This window comes from Chlorocebus sabaeus, chromosome 11 (assembly GCF_047675955.1).
Source record: "Chlorocebus sabaeus isolate Y175 chromosome 11, mChlSab1.0.hap1, whole genome shotgun sequence".
Lineage (NCBI taxonomy): Eukaryota > Metazoa > Chordata > Mammalia > Primates > Cercopithecidae > Chlorocebus > Chlorocebus sabaeus.
In genome coordinates this window covers 2,831,700-2,848,241 of record NC_132914.1, presented here as the reverse complement: position 1 = coordinate 2,848,241, position 16,542 = coordinate 2,831,700, and the positions used below count along the sequence as shown (strand labels likewise).

Genomic DNA, 16,542 nt, shown 5'->3' with positions numbered 1-16,542 from the left:
TTTAATTCTCTTGTAAATAAGTAACTTTACGAAGGACTATTAGAGATTGGGGCAAATGTGGATTTGTGCCTTGTTGCTGATGGCACGGCAGAAGTGGAGAGAACACTGGAAGCACATTTCACTGAAGACTGGGCAAGCCAGTCCTCCCAATTTTAGAACCCCATGAGGTTCACTTCAGAACTCCGTAAAGTTGAGCTCCAGAAACTCCAACTTGTCTAATTAATCCCTTCAGGTTGCAAAAGACTTCCTGCATCATTTGTTTCCTAACTGTTTACATTCTGTTCTGAACAGTGAGCTCCAGATGCCACAAATCTCTTATTTTAACTAATTCCTCTAAGTGAAAACCTGGATTACCAAGGGAATACTCTAGGATGCCTGTAATATACTATGGCTGTAATCCATTAACTGGCCAAATTTTCCCTAAAGGTTCCATTCCTATACTTCCTTTAAAGAAACATGACTTTGGATCATTCCGTTTTGCAAACGGAATAGGCCAGTTTGAGACTCAAATTCCATTACCTGTAATTGTTACACTGTTTCACCTAACTCGAGAAAATGATTAGGAATCCTTTCAAAATGTTGGTGGCATTTTCAATCTATTTGTAGCCTTTGATATTCCCTAAGCAGACACCATCAGTGAACTGCTGAATCCAGATCAGACAGCTGCTGGGTGATACCTGCTCATGTGTGAAACCTCCAGGGCCATGTGGCCTTGTGTGGCAGCCGCTAGCACCATGCAGCTACTGTGCATGGGAAACGTGGTCAGTCCAGACTGAGATGTGCAGTACCGGCAAAACACACTGAATTTCAGACTTAGCACAAAAGCATGAATGTAAAATAGCTCATTAATACTTTTTATATGAACTACATATTGAAATAGTAATGTTTTAGAGACACTGGTTTAAATCAAAGAAATTTCCTGTTTCTTTTTATTTTTTAACCTGCCTACTAGAACATTTTTAAAAGTACATATGTGGCTTGCATTGTATTTCTTTTGAATAGCATGGCTCTAGAGTTATGTGGACACGCTAGCTATACAGGAACAGGGTTTACTATTCCTGGGCAGAACCTCATCACTAGGATGGCACAGGGATCGGCAGCAGAGCCCCTAGGTATGAGTTCTGACTCAGCCATACTAGAGCCCTGTGACCTGGGCCCCTCAAAGCCTCAAGATCCTCATCTGGAAATGAGTTTCGATGATAGTGCCAACCTACTAGCTGCAAGCCTTTAGGAGAACAAAAGCTGCTGTCTGCACTGCTGTGGTGTGTTGAGGGGTGGCTGCAGAAGGAGAAGGCCTTCCCAGAGGCAGATGACCAGGGCTGAATGGCCAGCACGTAGCAAAGCCTCAGGGCCGAGGGAGACTCCAGAGGTTTACAGGCACCAAGGCTCTTTCCCTCTTGTTCAAAAGCACAGCTTGCACCATAGATCACTGGATGAAAACAATGTTGCCGGAGTGTTCCAGGCAATCTCTAACTCGAGACACAAGTATGCAATTTTCCCTTCCATCCTCTGGATCATATTCATTCATTTATTAATTTATGATTTAACCACTTGCATGAAGTGAGAATGATATTTTGGAAATATTTTCAAGTGTATTTTTAATCCCTTTACTCTTATTGTGTGGGGGCTTTGGAACTGTTAAAGCACAACATGCTTTTCCAGCTTTGACTGTCAAATTAGATATTTTGTTTGAATCTGTGTCAAGTCTATTGTCTTACTGGGGCAAGATCATTCATTCATTAATTCACTCACTCACTCAGCAAATATTTATTAGGTCCTTGTTATGTACCAGCCACTTCTCCAGATGCTGGAGATAAAGCAGTGAGAGCCAAGCATTACTGAGAGAGAGAATTTTTTTTTTTTTTAATATATTTCTGGAGCTCTTTCTCTGTAATAAGAGCCAGAGCTGATGGGCTGGACCCTAGATTTTTTATGTAGACGAGGTCTTGGTTTGAGAGAAAGAGGAACTGGGAAAAAAGCCTATATTTTCCAGTCCTAGTGAAATGGGAGAGAAAGAATGTGTCAGAAGTGGAGCCAAAGTCAGACACCAGGGTCCTCACTTAATTTTTAGCCCTTGGGCACCACACCTCAAGAGGTTGGTGGGGGGTTGCTTTAGAAACACCCAGATGGCCATGGGGAGGCCCAGGGACACTGGGGCTGGTGGAGTGCCTTGGCAGACCCTGGGAGGTCAGTCCTTGGCTTGAAGCTTATCCTGGCTGTTACAGAGGGCGTGATGGGACACCAGTAGGCCAATGAGCCTGCCGTAGTGCTGCTGCCTCCCCCAGTTCCTTCAGAGAGCATGAGGGACTTCGAAGTGTCCGTGTACTCAGCTGAGGTGTAGAGGTGCTAAAGTCAGTGGGCCAACAGAACTCAAGGGTCAGAGAGCAGAGGTGGAGATTTCAAGGCCAGAGGCAAGCAGAGGGCATGGACTCCAGCAGTGGATGCTCTAACCAGATGGACCTCAGTGGGTACCAGTTCAGACAGCAGTCCAGCCTAGCCGCATGCAGCAGAGATGAGCATCCAGAGGGCGTGCGGCTTGTAGGACCAGCCCTCATCATTCCCTGCTTCCTGGAATCGCAAAGTCCCTCTCCTCCATGTGTCCAGCTCCATCTAAGAGAGGAGCTGGGACAGAGGCAATCTGAGAGACAAATCACTTTACCTTAAGGGACAGTTTAAAATACAGCACTGGGCTACGTTTACTCAGCTGGATGAAAATTTCTTTATGCTCCTGCCTTGTAGTAGGTAGGGCTAGGGAATCAAGATTAGCTCAATGATGAAAAACAACCAATATTTTTTGGTAGATACACGCTTTGTGGGAGTGAATTCACATTCTCCCTGCACACGTCTGTCCACTAATTCATTCAACACACATGTACGGACATTCACCACTGGACAGGCACTGAGCTGGGTGCTCTGAAAGTAACCCCTGTGAGGCATGCAAGCAGAGCCTCTGGAGGCAGGGGACTGTGAGCCAGGAATCCGAGTGTGATCTGCTGAGTGATGTGACAGAGACATCAGCAAAGCACCAGGGAAGGGGGAGTTGAGTAACTCTCCCTGGAGTTTGCAGAAGGTATTTTCCACTCCCAGCGCAACGGAGAGAAAGCAGTAACATGGAAGCAGTAACATCTGAGGGTCTGAACAGAAGTCTGAGTTCTCCAGATGAAGGCCTAGGGGGAATGGTGATTTAAGTGGAGGAACGGCTCCATGCAAGGGCCTCAATGTGCACCAGGACAGGGAACATTTAGATAACTGCAAGAAGTTCCCTGTAGGAGGAACAAAGGTTATTTTCACGGAAGTGCAGGAAGTGAGGCTGGGAGGCAGATGGGGGCTAAGGACCCTGGGTCCTTTTGTAGGTTCTGTCATTGTCAAGAGCAGTGACCCAGATGGGTGTCATAATCCTATGTGCTTTCCATCATCATCATAGTTCACATCTTACCATGTTCTATAAAGAGGAAGTAGGTCATGACAGTCACAAGGGTTCACTTTATGTTTCTTTTAACTGGACTTCATCTTAGAAGGGAGGAAAACACATCTGGTCTGACAACTTCCTAGGGACACTGCTGCCAAAAAGATGGACGGTCCGAGATCATTCAACAAATGTCAACCACTGGATTATTTGTCTGATCTGAGCCATAAGCTTTTTCTTAATGGCCATACAGAAAGTAGTTACCCCCTAAGAAGAATACCCCTTACCCTACTGACAACTCGTAGGCATTACCTTGGGCCACCCAACAGGGTGGCTGAGGACAGAGCTGGTGGTAGAAGGAAGGAAGAGCAGTGTGCGTCTCACTCACCTGAACTTTGACTTGGAGATCCGGTGGCTGAAAGAGAAAAAGGAAATGTTACCAAACACACGTGCATTTAAAAGATGTTCAACAGTCCCAGGGAAATTTGATGTTCCCCAGGTAACTTCGTGTAGGCGCTGGAAGGAGGCATGGTGTGAATTAGAACATCTTGGGAGAGAAAGAACACTATGTATTTGAATGTGGAGACTGAGGTCTGGACCAGCTAGCATCTTCTAAGTACAATCCTTGCTGTAGAGGGAGAGTACCAGGTCCTCGGGGTCTGCCTAGAAAGTTCTATGAGGTCAGGTTAGGAAGAGCTGTATCTTGAGAAAAGCTGCAGAGGAAGAAAAGGCCTCTCCTGATGACAAGAAGACCCCAATAGCAGAAAAATCACAGGCAAGAACAGGTCGGCACTGACCTCACAGCTGTCTGCCAGAGCCCAGCTAGAGTGGGGTTATGAAGGGAAGACCAGCAAAATGAGCCAGCCAGAAATGGAGGGGCCACAACAGCCTCCACCCAAGAGCTACAGAGGGGGCCTAAGGAGCCAGCCCCAGATTCAGAGGAGAAACACAGGATGCTGACAGTCACGTGCAGTCCTGAAGACCTGGGGACTTCTGGGCAGAAGCTCAGGGTGGGCGTGAGGGTGGCTGCCTGGAAGGGTCACTGAACAGGGAGGGGGTTCCATGGAAAGGCGGAACCTTCAAGGAACTCCTGAGCCTCCCTAGTTCACGTAGGGAAGAGTGCACGGGAGGCAGGGGGCTGGGAGAAGAGGGCAGGCGGGAGAGACTGTGAAAGAGAAGTGTGGAGGAGAGAAGGCTGAGCCAAAGAGAGAGAAACAGAGTGAGAGATTGTAAGCAGTTGAGGCTATTAGAAGGCACCTGTCAGCTTGGCTTTGGTGCTAGAAGGGCGTGAACACTGGGGATAGTGCAGGTGGTGACAATGTTCAGATGGAGAAGCGGAAGAACAGAACGCAAGTTAGAGATGAAGAAGGCAACGGAGACAGTGGTGGAGCAACAAGGAGAGGCATGGGGAGGAAACACGAGAAGGGAGTCTGGGAGGCGACCGCCGCAGGCCTGCCATGTCCCAGCCTGGCACACAGCGAGCTGTGTCGCAGAGCAAGAACATGCCAGCCCCTCTCGTTATTTCTTATTAAAAAAAATTAAGCCAGAAGATGTGACAGGTGGCAAAGCCATCGTGCATGAGATAATTATATCTCTGGGGCACTGCGAATCAGAGCCAAGTGCCTTTACTGCTCTGAACCGTTAGCTAATAACCTCATCCCACCCCCATAGACTGCCTGTGAGGGCTGGAGGGTTTAATCACACGTTAACAGCGTGTGGGAGGGGGACTACGAGCCCAGGGCAACACTGTTATTTACAGCCACAGTTTAACCAGCAAACGAATGTTTCCCAGCTGCTAACTGGGTGCTGGGGAACCCAGGTGCTCTCTTCTCCAGCGGGCCCATGCTGAGCCCCAGACCTTCAGCGTCTTCCCAGGCTGCATTTGGGTGGTTGTCTCTCCTTGCTGTTACCCATAAGCCCAAGTGGGTGACCACGGCCTTCAGCTTTGTCATTCTGACTCCAAGCCTAGCCTGGCCCCAGGCCTTCTTTCAGAAACACCTCAGTAGTCCTGCCTGGGGTGCCCCCTGATGACGACCACCGACCCTTTGCCATGAGGCATTCTCTTGCTCGTAGTGCAAGTGGGTCACAAGTGCAAGTGGGCTCTGAAAAGCTCCTCTCTGGGGAAACCTAACCCTGAGTGTTCATCTCCAAGGGAAATGACCCTGAGAAGCAGGACTGGTGCTGGGGGTGCTGGAAAAGGAGGTCCTGCTTCAAGCATGGTCGTGGACTGCAGGTCCTTCTGTGGCATCCGGGCACATTCTGAGCAAGAAATGGACAGAGCTTTCTTGTCTGCTTTGTGACAGGTCCGGATGGATAAGCCTGGGCACCACACTTAAAGACTGATTTTGTTGCTATTGTTGCTATTCTCTGGGATTGTGAGCACAATTTTAGGTTTGCGGGGACCAAAACCTCATCCTCTTTTAAAGGCTGGCACTTTTGACAAGCAACCGCCGAATGACTAAGTTCCATGTTGGGCAGACTCCCCTCCTGGAGAAGGGGAGGACACTGCAGCGGCGTTTGTCTGGAGACCGAGGAAAACTCCATGCCCGTGGGAGCTGCGGTGAGAACTCCGTGACATCTGAACTCCTTGGTTCTTCCTGCTCCCTTTGCACACCTTGGAGTTAATGCTAGGACCTCTTTGCCTCCTGGGAGGTGGCCCAGGGTTCTGGGCTGGAAAGGTGCTCCTGCAGTGAGAGGACGCAAGCCAGGAGCCCAGGTGCCTTGGTGCCATGGTGCTGGTCCACATCCTAGGCCGGTTCACTGTGGCCAGTGCCTCCCTGCTACTGATCTTCACAATCTCCAAAGAACCCTGAGAACAGCTGGGGGCTCTGGCTTCTCTATGCACCGTGCACTCAGAAGGCTTCCTGGCTTTCTTTGGAACAACCATCGTTGTTCCAATGAGGCACAATTCCTACCTCAGGTTGAGCGGATTCTTGTAGAAGAGCGAGGAGGGAGAGAAGGCTGGTAAGGAACACGAGACCATCAGAACAGTTCCAGTGGGTGGGAACTGAAGTTCATGCAACCCCAGATACTTTCTCCACCCAGGACTCTAAGACAAACCTTCGGAGAGACCATGATTTTCCTTTGTGCTTTTCAGGTTCAGAATTAGAGACAAGCCCCAAACTCTTTTTTTCCCCTGGTTACTCAGTTTGCATTTGTCATTATCTGAGAAATATTTGAACTTCTTGAGAGCTATTTATATTTTCAGCCTCTCCCCTCTTCTTAGAGGAACGAGTGCCATATGTTTACTACCTGCTGTGTAAAATAGTATTTCCCTGAATTGTCCCAAATTTGCCTTTAACGTAAGTCAGATGGCACTACAGTCATCATCCACATTGACAATGCGTCTGACTCAGCATCCTTAACTCTGGGACTTCCTCTCCAGCACAGCTCTTATTATTGGGAGGGTCACATCCTGCCCTTGCCACGGCATAGGATTCCTTCCACTCCTGGGTACTGAGCTCAGATGCTCCATGGCTCTGGCCAGAGCCTCCCTTTCTATGATCCCTCCTGCTCTTTCAGAGGACCCAACCTTTGTCCTCACTGGATCCTCCCCATCACCCACACCCTTTAACACCAGGCTTGACTACAGTCATGACAACGTTGCCCTCAATACCACAGAGACTCCACACCGCCTGGGCCTTCTGCTGCACCTGCATGGCTAAGCCCCACCCTGGGTCACCCCGCTGTCTCTTTTTAGTGCTCTCAGGCTGCAGAGTCTGCCAAAAATATGGCTGACTGCACATTTATGATATCAGTCTCCACCGCGGCATCAGTGCTGCCCAGGAACCTTTGGGCAACCTCTCGATGACTCACTGGTTTCAGTCTCCATACTGTCCTTCAAGTTCCTGTGGCCCCTGACCCTTGCTTTGGGAGATGAGATGGCTGAGCTCATTTGGAGTGACTCCTATCACTGACCCCTTCATCAGAGCCTGTTTCTGATTCTATCTTCTTTACAGAACTGTAGGCCTTGAGAGCTGGAAGGGACCCTTAGATACCATGTGGACCTACAGTTTGCAATTTCTCCAGGTGTAGAATGCTTTCTTCATATGAAATCTTGCACCGCTTCAGGTGGTTTCCGCCCCCTGCCCCAGCCTCTGCTGAGATGTCAGTCCGACCCTTCTTTTTCCCAGAGGATGAGGCTGAGGCTCAGAGCAGATCGCTTTGGCCAAGATCCCAGGGCTAGCTGGAGGTTGATGGGCACTAGACTCTGGGACTCCTCTTCTTTCATTTTCCAATTAGTCCCAGGCGCACAGAAACTCCTCTTTCCTGAGCAAGTTCAGTGCCTCAAACTGTCTTTGCTGTCGCCCTTCTCCTCTTCAGAAGCAATGCCTTCCTGTAAGCACCTGCTTCCCCTCCAGCTTGTTTTGCCTCTTCCTGCTCTGTGACCTCTTCCTTGCCTTGAAGCTTGCCCTAGCTTTTATCACAACGGAGGCCAGCACTTCCCACACTCATGCTACTCCTCTTCACATGCTCCCATCTTCCTCCCTGTCCATGGCCTCACTGCCTGAGTGAGCACCTGTTCTGGCCCATTTCCACCCCTTCTCCCTCACTGAGACTTACTCCCAAGACCAGAGCCCTGCAACTCTTAGGGGGTAGCACCCCAGAACACACACAGCATAGCCCTTCTTTCCCTCTGCAACCCGAGCTGCCGCCACACTACCTCGCACCTGCGCCAGGCTCTTGCGGCTTCTCATTCCTCCCTGCTCTTTTCCTAACATCGCAGTGATCCTTCAGGAGCTCCGAACTAACCAAATCAACCTCCCGCTCAGCTCTGTTCGGAACGCCCTTCAGCGACTTCTCACACTCTTCTGATGCAGACCCAAATGGTTAAGGGTCTGCCAGGCCCTCAATCACTCATGTCCATCCTTCTGTTCTCAGCTGGAATTTTAATTCTGCAAAGAAGGCTTTCCTAACCTGCCAGTCCAAATCAGAAACCTTTGTTATCAGCCCAACATTACACTTACTTTTCCTTCTCAACACTTACCCCAATTTAGAGTTGCCTATTTATTTGCACAGCGTCTCTCCCACACTAGACCGTGAGCTCCAGTATGATGGCGTCAATTTCCTCCCCTGTTGTGTGTCACCACCACCACCTAGCCTAGCACCAAGCTGGGCAGACTGTGGAACGAATGCACAGATCAACAGCTCTGTCCTGAAATTCCTCCCCCCGCGCTTCCAGGCTGGCGCTGCTGCCTGTTCTCCTAACGTTCCTTTGTCTGTTTTGCTTGCTTGGTCTTCTTCTTCTGTGTGTCCATTTCCCAAGATTCAGCCCTTGGTCTTCTGTTTTTCACTTCGCTCTGAACAACCCCGTCCTATCACCTCATTGGTGGTTTTCATCCTGGCAACCTCGAACGTGTGTGGCCACCCCTGTTCAGAGCTGAGCCTTGGACCTCGGTATCTCGTGGTCTCCATGATACCTGCAGGTCACTCCAACTGGGCCCCTGCTTCAGATTTCACTTCCGCCTCATTATCCTCTTCCCTAACCGTGATGGCTCCTTCCTCTTCATTACCTCCACCTGCCTGCCTCTGCCGCCACGAAATACCATGCTGTAGTTCTTTCCTCTCTTCCCCCAAGAGTAAGATCTCCATCCTGGCCTTCTTACTACACAGCAGTCCTCATCGTGACCTCATCTTATTACATAAGACTTTTAACTCCTAGCTTTAAAGATCCTGGTCACTCACTGTCCCCTCAGACCATCACACTCAGTCTCAGTTCCCATGCTGCTTCTCCCACCACGAATGCTGGCAGAGTCTTGGCCCGTCATTGTCTGGGGCAGGGTGGGAGGTCGGGAGATGGGGAAAGACCACATTTTATTAGGGGCATATTACAATTCTGGCATGTGACACAGCATTCTGCATGCACAGAGTACGAATGTGGCTAAACATGGGGATGACAGGGACCATTTCTGCAGCGCTCTCCAGGCTGCAGAGCACGTGCTCTGAGCAAACGGCAGATCCACTGGAGACTGCCAGCCTCCATCCGCAGGGGAGTATCAGGTTTCCTTCCTAACAGAGCCTCAGGCTCTCCTGAAAGGTACTGTCCGGTGACTTCCTGGTGCCAGCTCCCTGGTCCCTCCTGGTGTGTGACTTGAGCCTGCTCAACAGCCAGAGTTGCAGGGCCTTTGATCATCTCTCTAAGCCTCGTCTTGGTGGCAAGACGGCAGAAAGGCCTAGAGCTGACGGACTTTGAAGCCTTCCTACGGGCCTTTCCTTGAGTTGCTGTTTGGGACCTACTGCCAGAAACTCAAGTACTTGTTTTGTATGATTCCAAAAGAAGAGGTTTGCACTGCTGCTTAAAAATGTAATTAGCATCGTATGTTAACAACATTTTGACAAGAATTGCTTCCCGACAATGCTGAGAAATCTGTAGTGCAGACTCCCTGGTGCCACTGTCAGAGTGAGTGATACTGAAGCCCCATGCTGCCTGGAAACAGCGGCTGTGAGGGCTGCTCTGGCCTCATCCTCATTCTCCTTCCCCCACATGGGCTCCGAGACCACGCTCAAGGCCGGCATTGCTGGTTTAGACTCTTTCTCAGCTCAGCGTTGTGAAAGGGCTGTGCTCGCCCAGGCTCTCCGTCATTCCACAGACGAGGAGGGAGGGGAGATGCTGCCTCCCAGATGGAGCGATTCAGAAATGCATTGTATCGGGGACTGGTCTGACTCAAGAGCCTCTGTTTGCAGTTCTTCCAGTGGTCAGGGTGAGTGTACAGTCGTGACACCCCAAGGCAACAGAACAGCAGACTCCACTGCACTTCTGCTTCCCTTACTGGCAGAATGGCAGAGCTTCAGGTAAGGACCCACATGCTGGTCATCTCCCAGCGCATCTTCTCACCTGTCTCCTTCCCTCCCAGGTCACGTTTATCAGAATGGAAGGGGTGTCCATTCTGAAGGGGTGGCCAGCAGGACTCAGGACCCTAACCTCGCCGTCTCTTTGAAGGGGGGTGAAAGGGACTGGAGTGAAAAAAACAGACTTCGGGGCCGCCCCCTACACACCCCCCCTCTATATTTCTCAGATGTGATGAAAAGTAGCTCAAAACCCAACAGTCAGCGCCCCCGAAGAAGTGCTGAATTGAAGACGAGCCTTGATTTTAAGACTCACCCCCAGCCAGGGCCATCCTCACCCCACGGCCCTCTGCTCCCTATCTTGGTTCCCACCTGAGGTTTGTTTCTTGCCACCAACTCTAATCTCTGCCCTTCCTAGTGATGAGTCAGCCCATTGTGATTTCCAGATGCAGCTTTTCCACCCGTGCTCCAGAAAAAGCCCCAGCCCCTGGGCTCGCCGTGCCTACTCACGCCAGCCTGGCCCCGCAGTTTTCTCCCTCGATGTCACCTCCAGCCACGTTTTCGGTGTTGACAGACTCGGTCTCACTGGTGGGCATGCTCACTGCAAGAGTCAAAGGGAAGCAGAGCAAGGCATTGAGGGTGGGGAGAGAAGGGAACAGAAGAGCATTAGTTTGCAACACGCTCACCGCAAGACCCAGTGCGGGTTGGCAGAAAGAGAGCCTGTGTGCACTGGCTGGCTAATCCGCACAGATCCCCTTGACTGACACACCTGCTGCTTGTCCAGGGCAGGTTTTGCTGCCAAGAACACTGTAAACTAATGGAAGTATGGGAGGATATCTGGTAATAACAGCATTTTACCTTACAGGATACATCCTGAAAAAACTGACCACTGAATCTCTCCTCTCCACTCTGTGGACTGGAAGAAGCTGCAGAGCCCCATTTGCAACTACCACTTGCCATAGAAAGAGGAGCTTTCGTGAAAATATATCATTTTCCTTACTTTATCCCACCCACCGTCTCTAAGGGGCTCCATCTCCAAGAGCAGGGACCAGCCTGTTTGTAGAAAGGGCGTGCTTGCTGCTGGGTGGACGGGACCTCCCCTTTCCGGCAGCCGGTTACTCCCAGGAGCACGACTGAGACAGAGGGCTTGAGGGAAATGGCCATTCCCAGAGCCACGCACTGAGACTCAAACTAGCCCTGGAGACATCAAGAGTGAGGAGTGGAAGTGTGCAGTCCACACGATGATGTTTAACTGTGGTCAGAAGACAGCCTGTACAGATACTATTTCCCCTTTCAGCCACCCTGACATTCCCATGTCAACAGGTTGACTTGGGTATAAGTCGTTTAATTCAACTTGTCCACCCTCCTCCCAAGGCAACTGTGGGCTGAATTTCCAGAACGATGGGAGTTTTCTAGCTTAGAACCCAGTTTGGTGGCCTGAAAGAAGTCATTATTATTATTAATTATTATTTTTTCTTCTAAATAAAAGTTTAACTCAAATAAATTTTCTTCACCTTCCATCATTCTCTTACTATGACACAACGTGCTCCTTAGTTCTGTAACCCTTATTCTTTAGAGCGGCCATCGTATGCTTGGTCCTGGTTCTGCTGTTCCTCCAGAATAGAACCCCTCATCTGCTGAGAAAGCCACCAGCCCTCAGCAGACACAGAATCTGCTGTTAGTGAGGGAGCGGCCTCCGGTGACAAGTCCCTGTGAGGCTGCCAGCGCCCAAGAAACACTTCTACTGGTCGTATGGATAATGTTGATGGATGTGGATTTTTCCCGGTTTCCTTTCCTTCGGATTAAGACAAGCCAGGTTGGTGAGAAGAGAATCATTTCAAGCACATGGAAGATAAAAACAAAGTCCACGACTTACCGTATGTTTGACTGTTGTGTATGAGAGACCTCTCTGATCTTTTTAATAAAATTGAATTAAAACAAAATCCAGATGTCATTTCATAGAACTCTAGAGCTGGGTGAGGCTTTAGAAACTTTCTGGCTCTAACTCGTCCTCCTCACTCTGCAGGAGAGGAAAGCGAGGCCAGAGAAGGGATGTGATGCCCGCGGTCACGCGGTGTGTTCGAGGAGGCCTGGGACCAGGGCACAAATGTCACACCCCCTGCACCATATTCATCTTGAGTGCCCCAGTCTCAACCGCCTCTGTACTCTACACCCTAGGCAACGACAAGCTTCTTATAGCCTACTAGGCTCTGGGAGCACCACAGGAAGGCAGTGAGTAGCCAAACAGGGGCACTGAATTCCATAGCATTACACTCACTTTATAGTCTGAAGTCTGGAGGGGCTGGTGAGACCAGCCCTTAGGGATGGTTTCAGGCCTGGGAGCTGGCAAAACGGACCTTCAGAGCTTGCCAGGGACCCTGCTCAAACCACACTAAGGAAGCCATAAAATGGAAGCACTCTCAGTCTTCCAATCCATCTATCTACAGCCATCTCAGCCCTAAGATTTTTTAATTTTATTTTTTATTTTTTAGCTCTCCACCCTCTGGATATCCTTGCTTGAAGGGCCAGGCCATGTAGAAAAAGTTCTGTGACGCTGTGACACTTGGTTCCCAGAGCCTTATGTGTGAGTACAGTGCTGTGGAGGTGGCGGTGCTAGGCTTGGAAAGACAAATGAACTTGGAGGGGCAGGCCTGGGCACTAGAAATAAGGACAGCACCTTCTAAATCGAGGCACTGCCTGTACTGGTTCCAACCGCGCATTCACAGTGTCCTTACTCCAGGGCAGCACTGCCCAAAGGAAGAGCTCCTAGAGGAACGGCTCTGCCAGTTGTCACACCCACTGACTTTATACATATGAAGCAATGACAAGGCAGTGCCGTTGAGGGGGGACAGGTTGCCATCCCTTCACAAACACACAGACACACACACAACATATATACGTACACATATATGCACACACACAGAACCACTGCGGCACAAGCCATCAAGAGAAACACCCTCCCGTTCTGTCTGGTATGCACCCACACACATTTACACACACACAGCACAGGGCGACATTACCATGGGTTTCTGTGGAATGACTAAACCAAGAAAACTTCCCTTTCTTCTGATCAAGCATGCCCGCCGGAGTGCCTCCTTTCACAGACAAGATGGTCAGTGTCAAGAACCAGGAACAAGACATCAACAGAGCACACGCAGTCAGCCACGGGCAAAAGAAAGAAACAAGGAACTCAGCTTTCACATAGAACATCTATTTTTATCATAGAAAATAAACAAAAAAAATTCAAAGCAATAAATCAAAACATATAGGAAAACAACAAAATAGAACCAAACCCCCAACTCACATGAATTAACATCACAAAACAAATGATGACCCTGGAGAGAAGGAATTACTCCAGGAGAGAGAGGCTATGTGGCATATCTAATGAAAGACTTTGAGAGGGCTTCCTAGGACAGGGCTGGCACTCATCCCTGCTGCTTCCTTAGGGAGCTGTTGCCCTTTGCAGGCTCAAGTGGGGTCACTGCTAAAGTCTAGCAGTAGCCCTGGTATCCTCTTCATCCCTACCCACTAGCCAGGTGACTTGTCTCCTCCCTCACATGGGACTACACTGCAAAACTTTCACCTGTAGTGGATTCAAGGGTTTCCTCGCTATTTGCACCTGGATGGAGTCACCCGCAGGTGGAAAATAACCCATTGACCTACTTGCTCCTTTGTTCAAAATTCAATTCTTTTCATTTATTTATTTATTTATTTATTTATTTATTTATTTATTTATTTTTTGAGACAGAGTCTCACTCTGTCGCCCAGGCTGGAGGGCAGTGGCGCGATCTCGGCTCACTGCAAACTCTGCCTCCCGGGTTCCCGCCATTCTCCTGCCTCAGCCTCCTGAGTAGCTGGGACTACAGGTGCCGCCACCTCGCCCGGCTAATTTTTTGTATTTTTAGTAGAGACGGGGTTTCGCTGTGTTAGTCAGGATGATCTCGATCTCCTGATCTCGTAATCTGCCCACCTCGGCCTCCCAAAGTGCTGGGATTACAGGCGTGAGCCACTGCGCCTGGCCAATAATTCAATTCTATTCAGCAAAGACCCATCAAAGGCCTAGGGCTCATACCCAAAACATATATGTATCTGCTTTTAATTAGTTTAAATGGGCTGGTAAGTTGTTAAATTGCCTGTCAATGGGTGGCCATTTGAGGAAGTTTGTAAATAAGGGAGAAGAATTCTGTGAGCCCTGCTGGGTCTGGGCTACAGCTGAAGAGGAGAGTGCTCCAGAAGAGTGTGAAGACACTAGCCACTGCACAGGAGGGTGTGAAGACTCCAGCCACTGCATGGAAGAGTGTGAAGACCCCAGCTACTGCAAGGAAGAGTGTGAAGACACCAGCCACTGCATGGAAGAGTGTGAAGACCTCAGCTACTGCATGGGAGAGTGTGAAGACCCCAGCTACTGCACGGGAGAGTGTGAAGACCTCAGCTACTGCACGGGAGAGTGTGAAGACCCCAGCTACTGCAAGGAAGAGTGTGAAGACACCAGCCACTGCACGGGAGAGTGTGAAGACCTCAGCTACTGCACGGGAGAGTGTGAAGACCCCAGCTACTGCAAGGAAGTGTGTGAAGACACCAGCTACTGCACAGAAGAGTGTGAAAACACCAGTCACTGCATGGGAGAGCGTGAAGACACCAGTCACTGCAAGGGAGAGTGTGAAGACACCAGCCACTGCACGGAAGAGTGTGAAGACACCAGCCACTGCATAGGAGAGTGTGAAGACTCCACCTACTACATGGAAGAGTGTGAAGACACTAGCCATTGCACTGGAGAGCATGAAGACACTAATCACTGCATGGGGAAGGGGATGTTCTGTATGAACTTGGAGTTCTGGATGTCAAGTGCTTTAGCTAATTGCTCAGATAAAGTTTTCCCATTTCATTTGAAAGAACTGGCATGAGCTGTGTCTCTGCGAGGTCACTATGCAGGGTGCAAAAGGAATTGTGGTTTTTGCATTGTTGGCATTTGCCATTTGGTATTGAAATATGTTCTTAAATAAATTTGGTTATGTTGTACTTCATTTTAATGGGCATTTCTCTTTTTTTGTTGTTAATGATGTATTACTTGCTGTTTATTTTATGTTTATTTTAGACTATGGAAATGATGTTAGACAAAGAGCAAATTCGAGTGATTTGGGTCATAAAGCAGTGGAGACAACTTGCAACATCAACAGCTCATTTGGCCCAGGAACTGCTAATGAACATCCACCGCAGTGGTGGTTCAAAAAGTTTTGCAAAGACGAGGAGCATAATGAAGAAGATGAGGAGCATAATGGCAGGCCATGGGAAGTTGATGACGACCAATGGAGAGCCATCATCGAAGCTGATCCTCTTACAACTACACGAGAAGTTGCTGAATAACTCAATGTCAACCATTCTATGGTTGTTTGGCATTTGAGGCTTATTGAAAGGTGAAAAAGCTCGATAAGTAGGTGCCTCATGAGCTGAGCAAAAAAAACAAACAAAAACAAAAACAAAAAAACAAAAAAAAAACATTGTTTTGAAGTGTCATCTTCTCTTATTCTACTCAACAACAACGAACTATTTCTTGATCAAATTGTGATGTGTGAGGAAAAGTCTATTTTATATGACAACCAGCAATGACCAGCTCAGTGGCTGGAGGGAGAAGCAGCTCCAAAGCACTTCCCAAAGCCAAACTTACACCAAAAAAAAGTCATGATCACTGTTTAGTGGTTTGCTGTTAGTGTGATTCAGTACAGCTTTCTGAATCCCAGTGAAACCATTACATCTAAGAAGCATTCTCAGCAAATCAATGACATGCATCAAAAACTGCAATGCCTGCAGCTGGCATTGGCCAACAGAAAGGGCCCAATTCTTTTCCACAACAATGCAGGACCGCATGTCGCACAACCAATGCTTTAAAAATTGAACCAATTGGGCTACAAAGTTTTGCCTCATCTGCCATATTCACCTGACCTCTTGCCATCCAACTACCACTTCTTCAAGCATCTCGACTTTTTGCAGGGAAAATGCTTTTCACAACCAGCAGGATGCAGAAAATGCTTTCCAAGAGTTTGTTGAATCTGGAAGCATGGATTTTTACGTAATAGGAATAAAAATCTTATCTCTTGTTGGCAAAAATGTGTTGATTGTAATGGTTCCTATTTTGATTAATAAAGATGTGTTTGAGCCTAGTTATAATGATTTAAAATTCATGGTCTGAAATCAATTTCTTTTGCACCAACCTAATATTAATGAGTGCCAGTGAATGCAGGCAGGAAGTCGGTCACCACTCACAGAAGGAAGCATGTGCCCTGCTGAACTCATGGGTGGCCCCATCACTTCCGGGAAAGGCATGAGGGGAGGGGCAACCCAAGTCTTAGGTT

General features: G+C 48.8%; 1 protein-coding gene across 29 annotated transcripts in view; it reads right to left on the bottom strand.

The window, feature by feature from the left end:
• CACNA1C (calcium voltage-gated channel subunit alpha1 C) overlaps nt 1–16,542 on the bottom strand; it is a 650,562-nt gene that overhangs the window by 139,592 nt on the left and 494,428 nt on the right. For all 29 annotated transcript variants that reach the window (XM_073020354.1, XM_073020379.1, XM_073020353.1 and 26 more), the window contains exons 10-11: nt 10,703–10,793; nt 3,795–3,821 (exon numbers count right to left, since the gene is read on the bottom strand). In XM_073020354.1, coding sequence (XP_072876455.1) covers nt 3,795–3,821; nt 10,703–10,793 — 118 coding nt within the window. The remainder of the gene's footprint in view (nt 1–3,794; nt 3,822–10,702; nt 10,794–16,542) is intronic.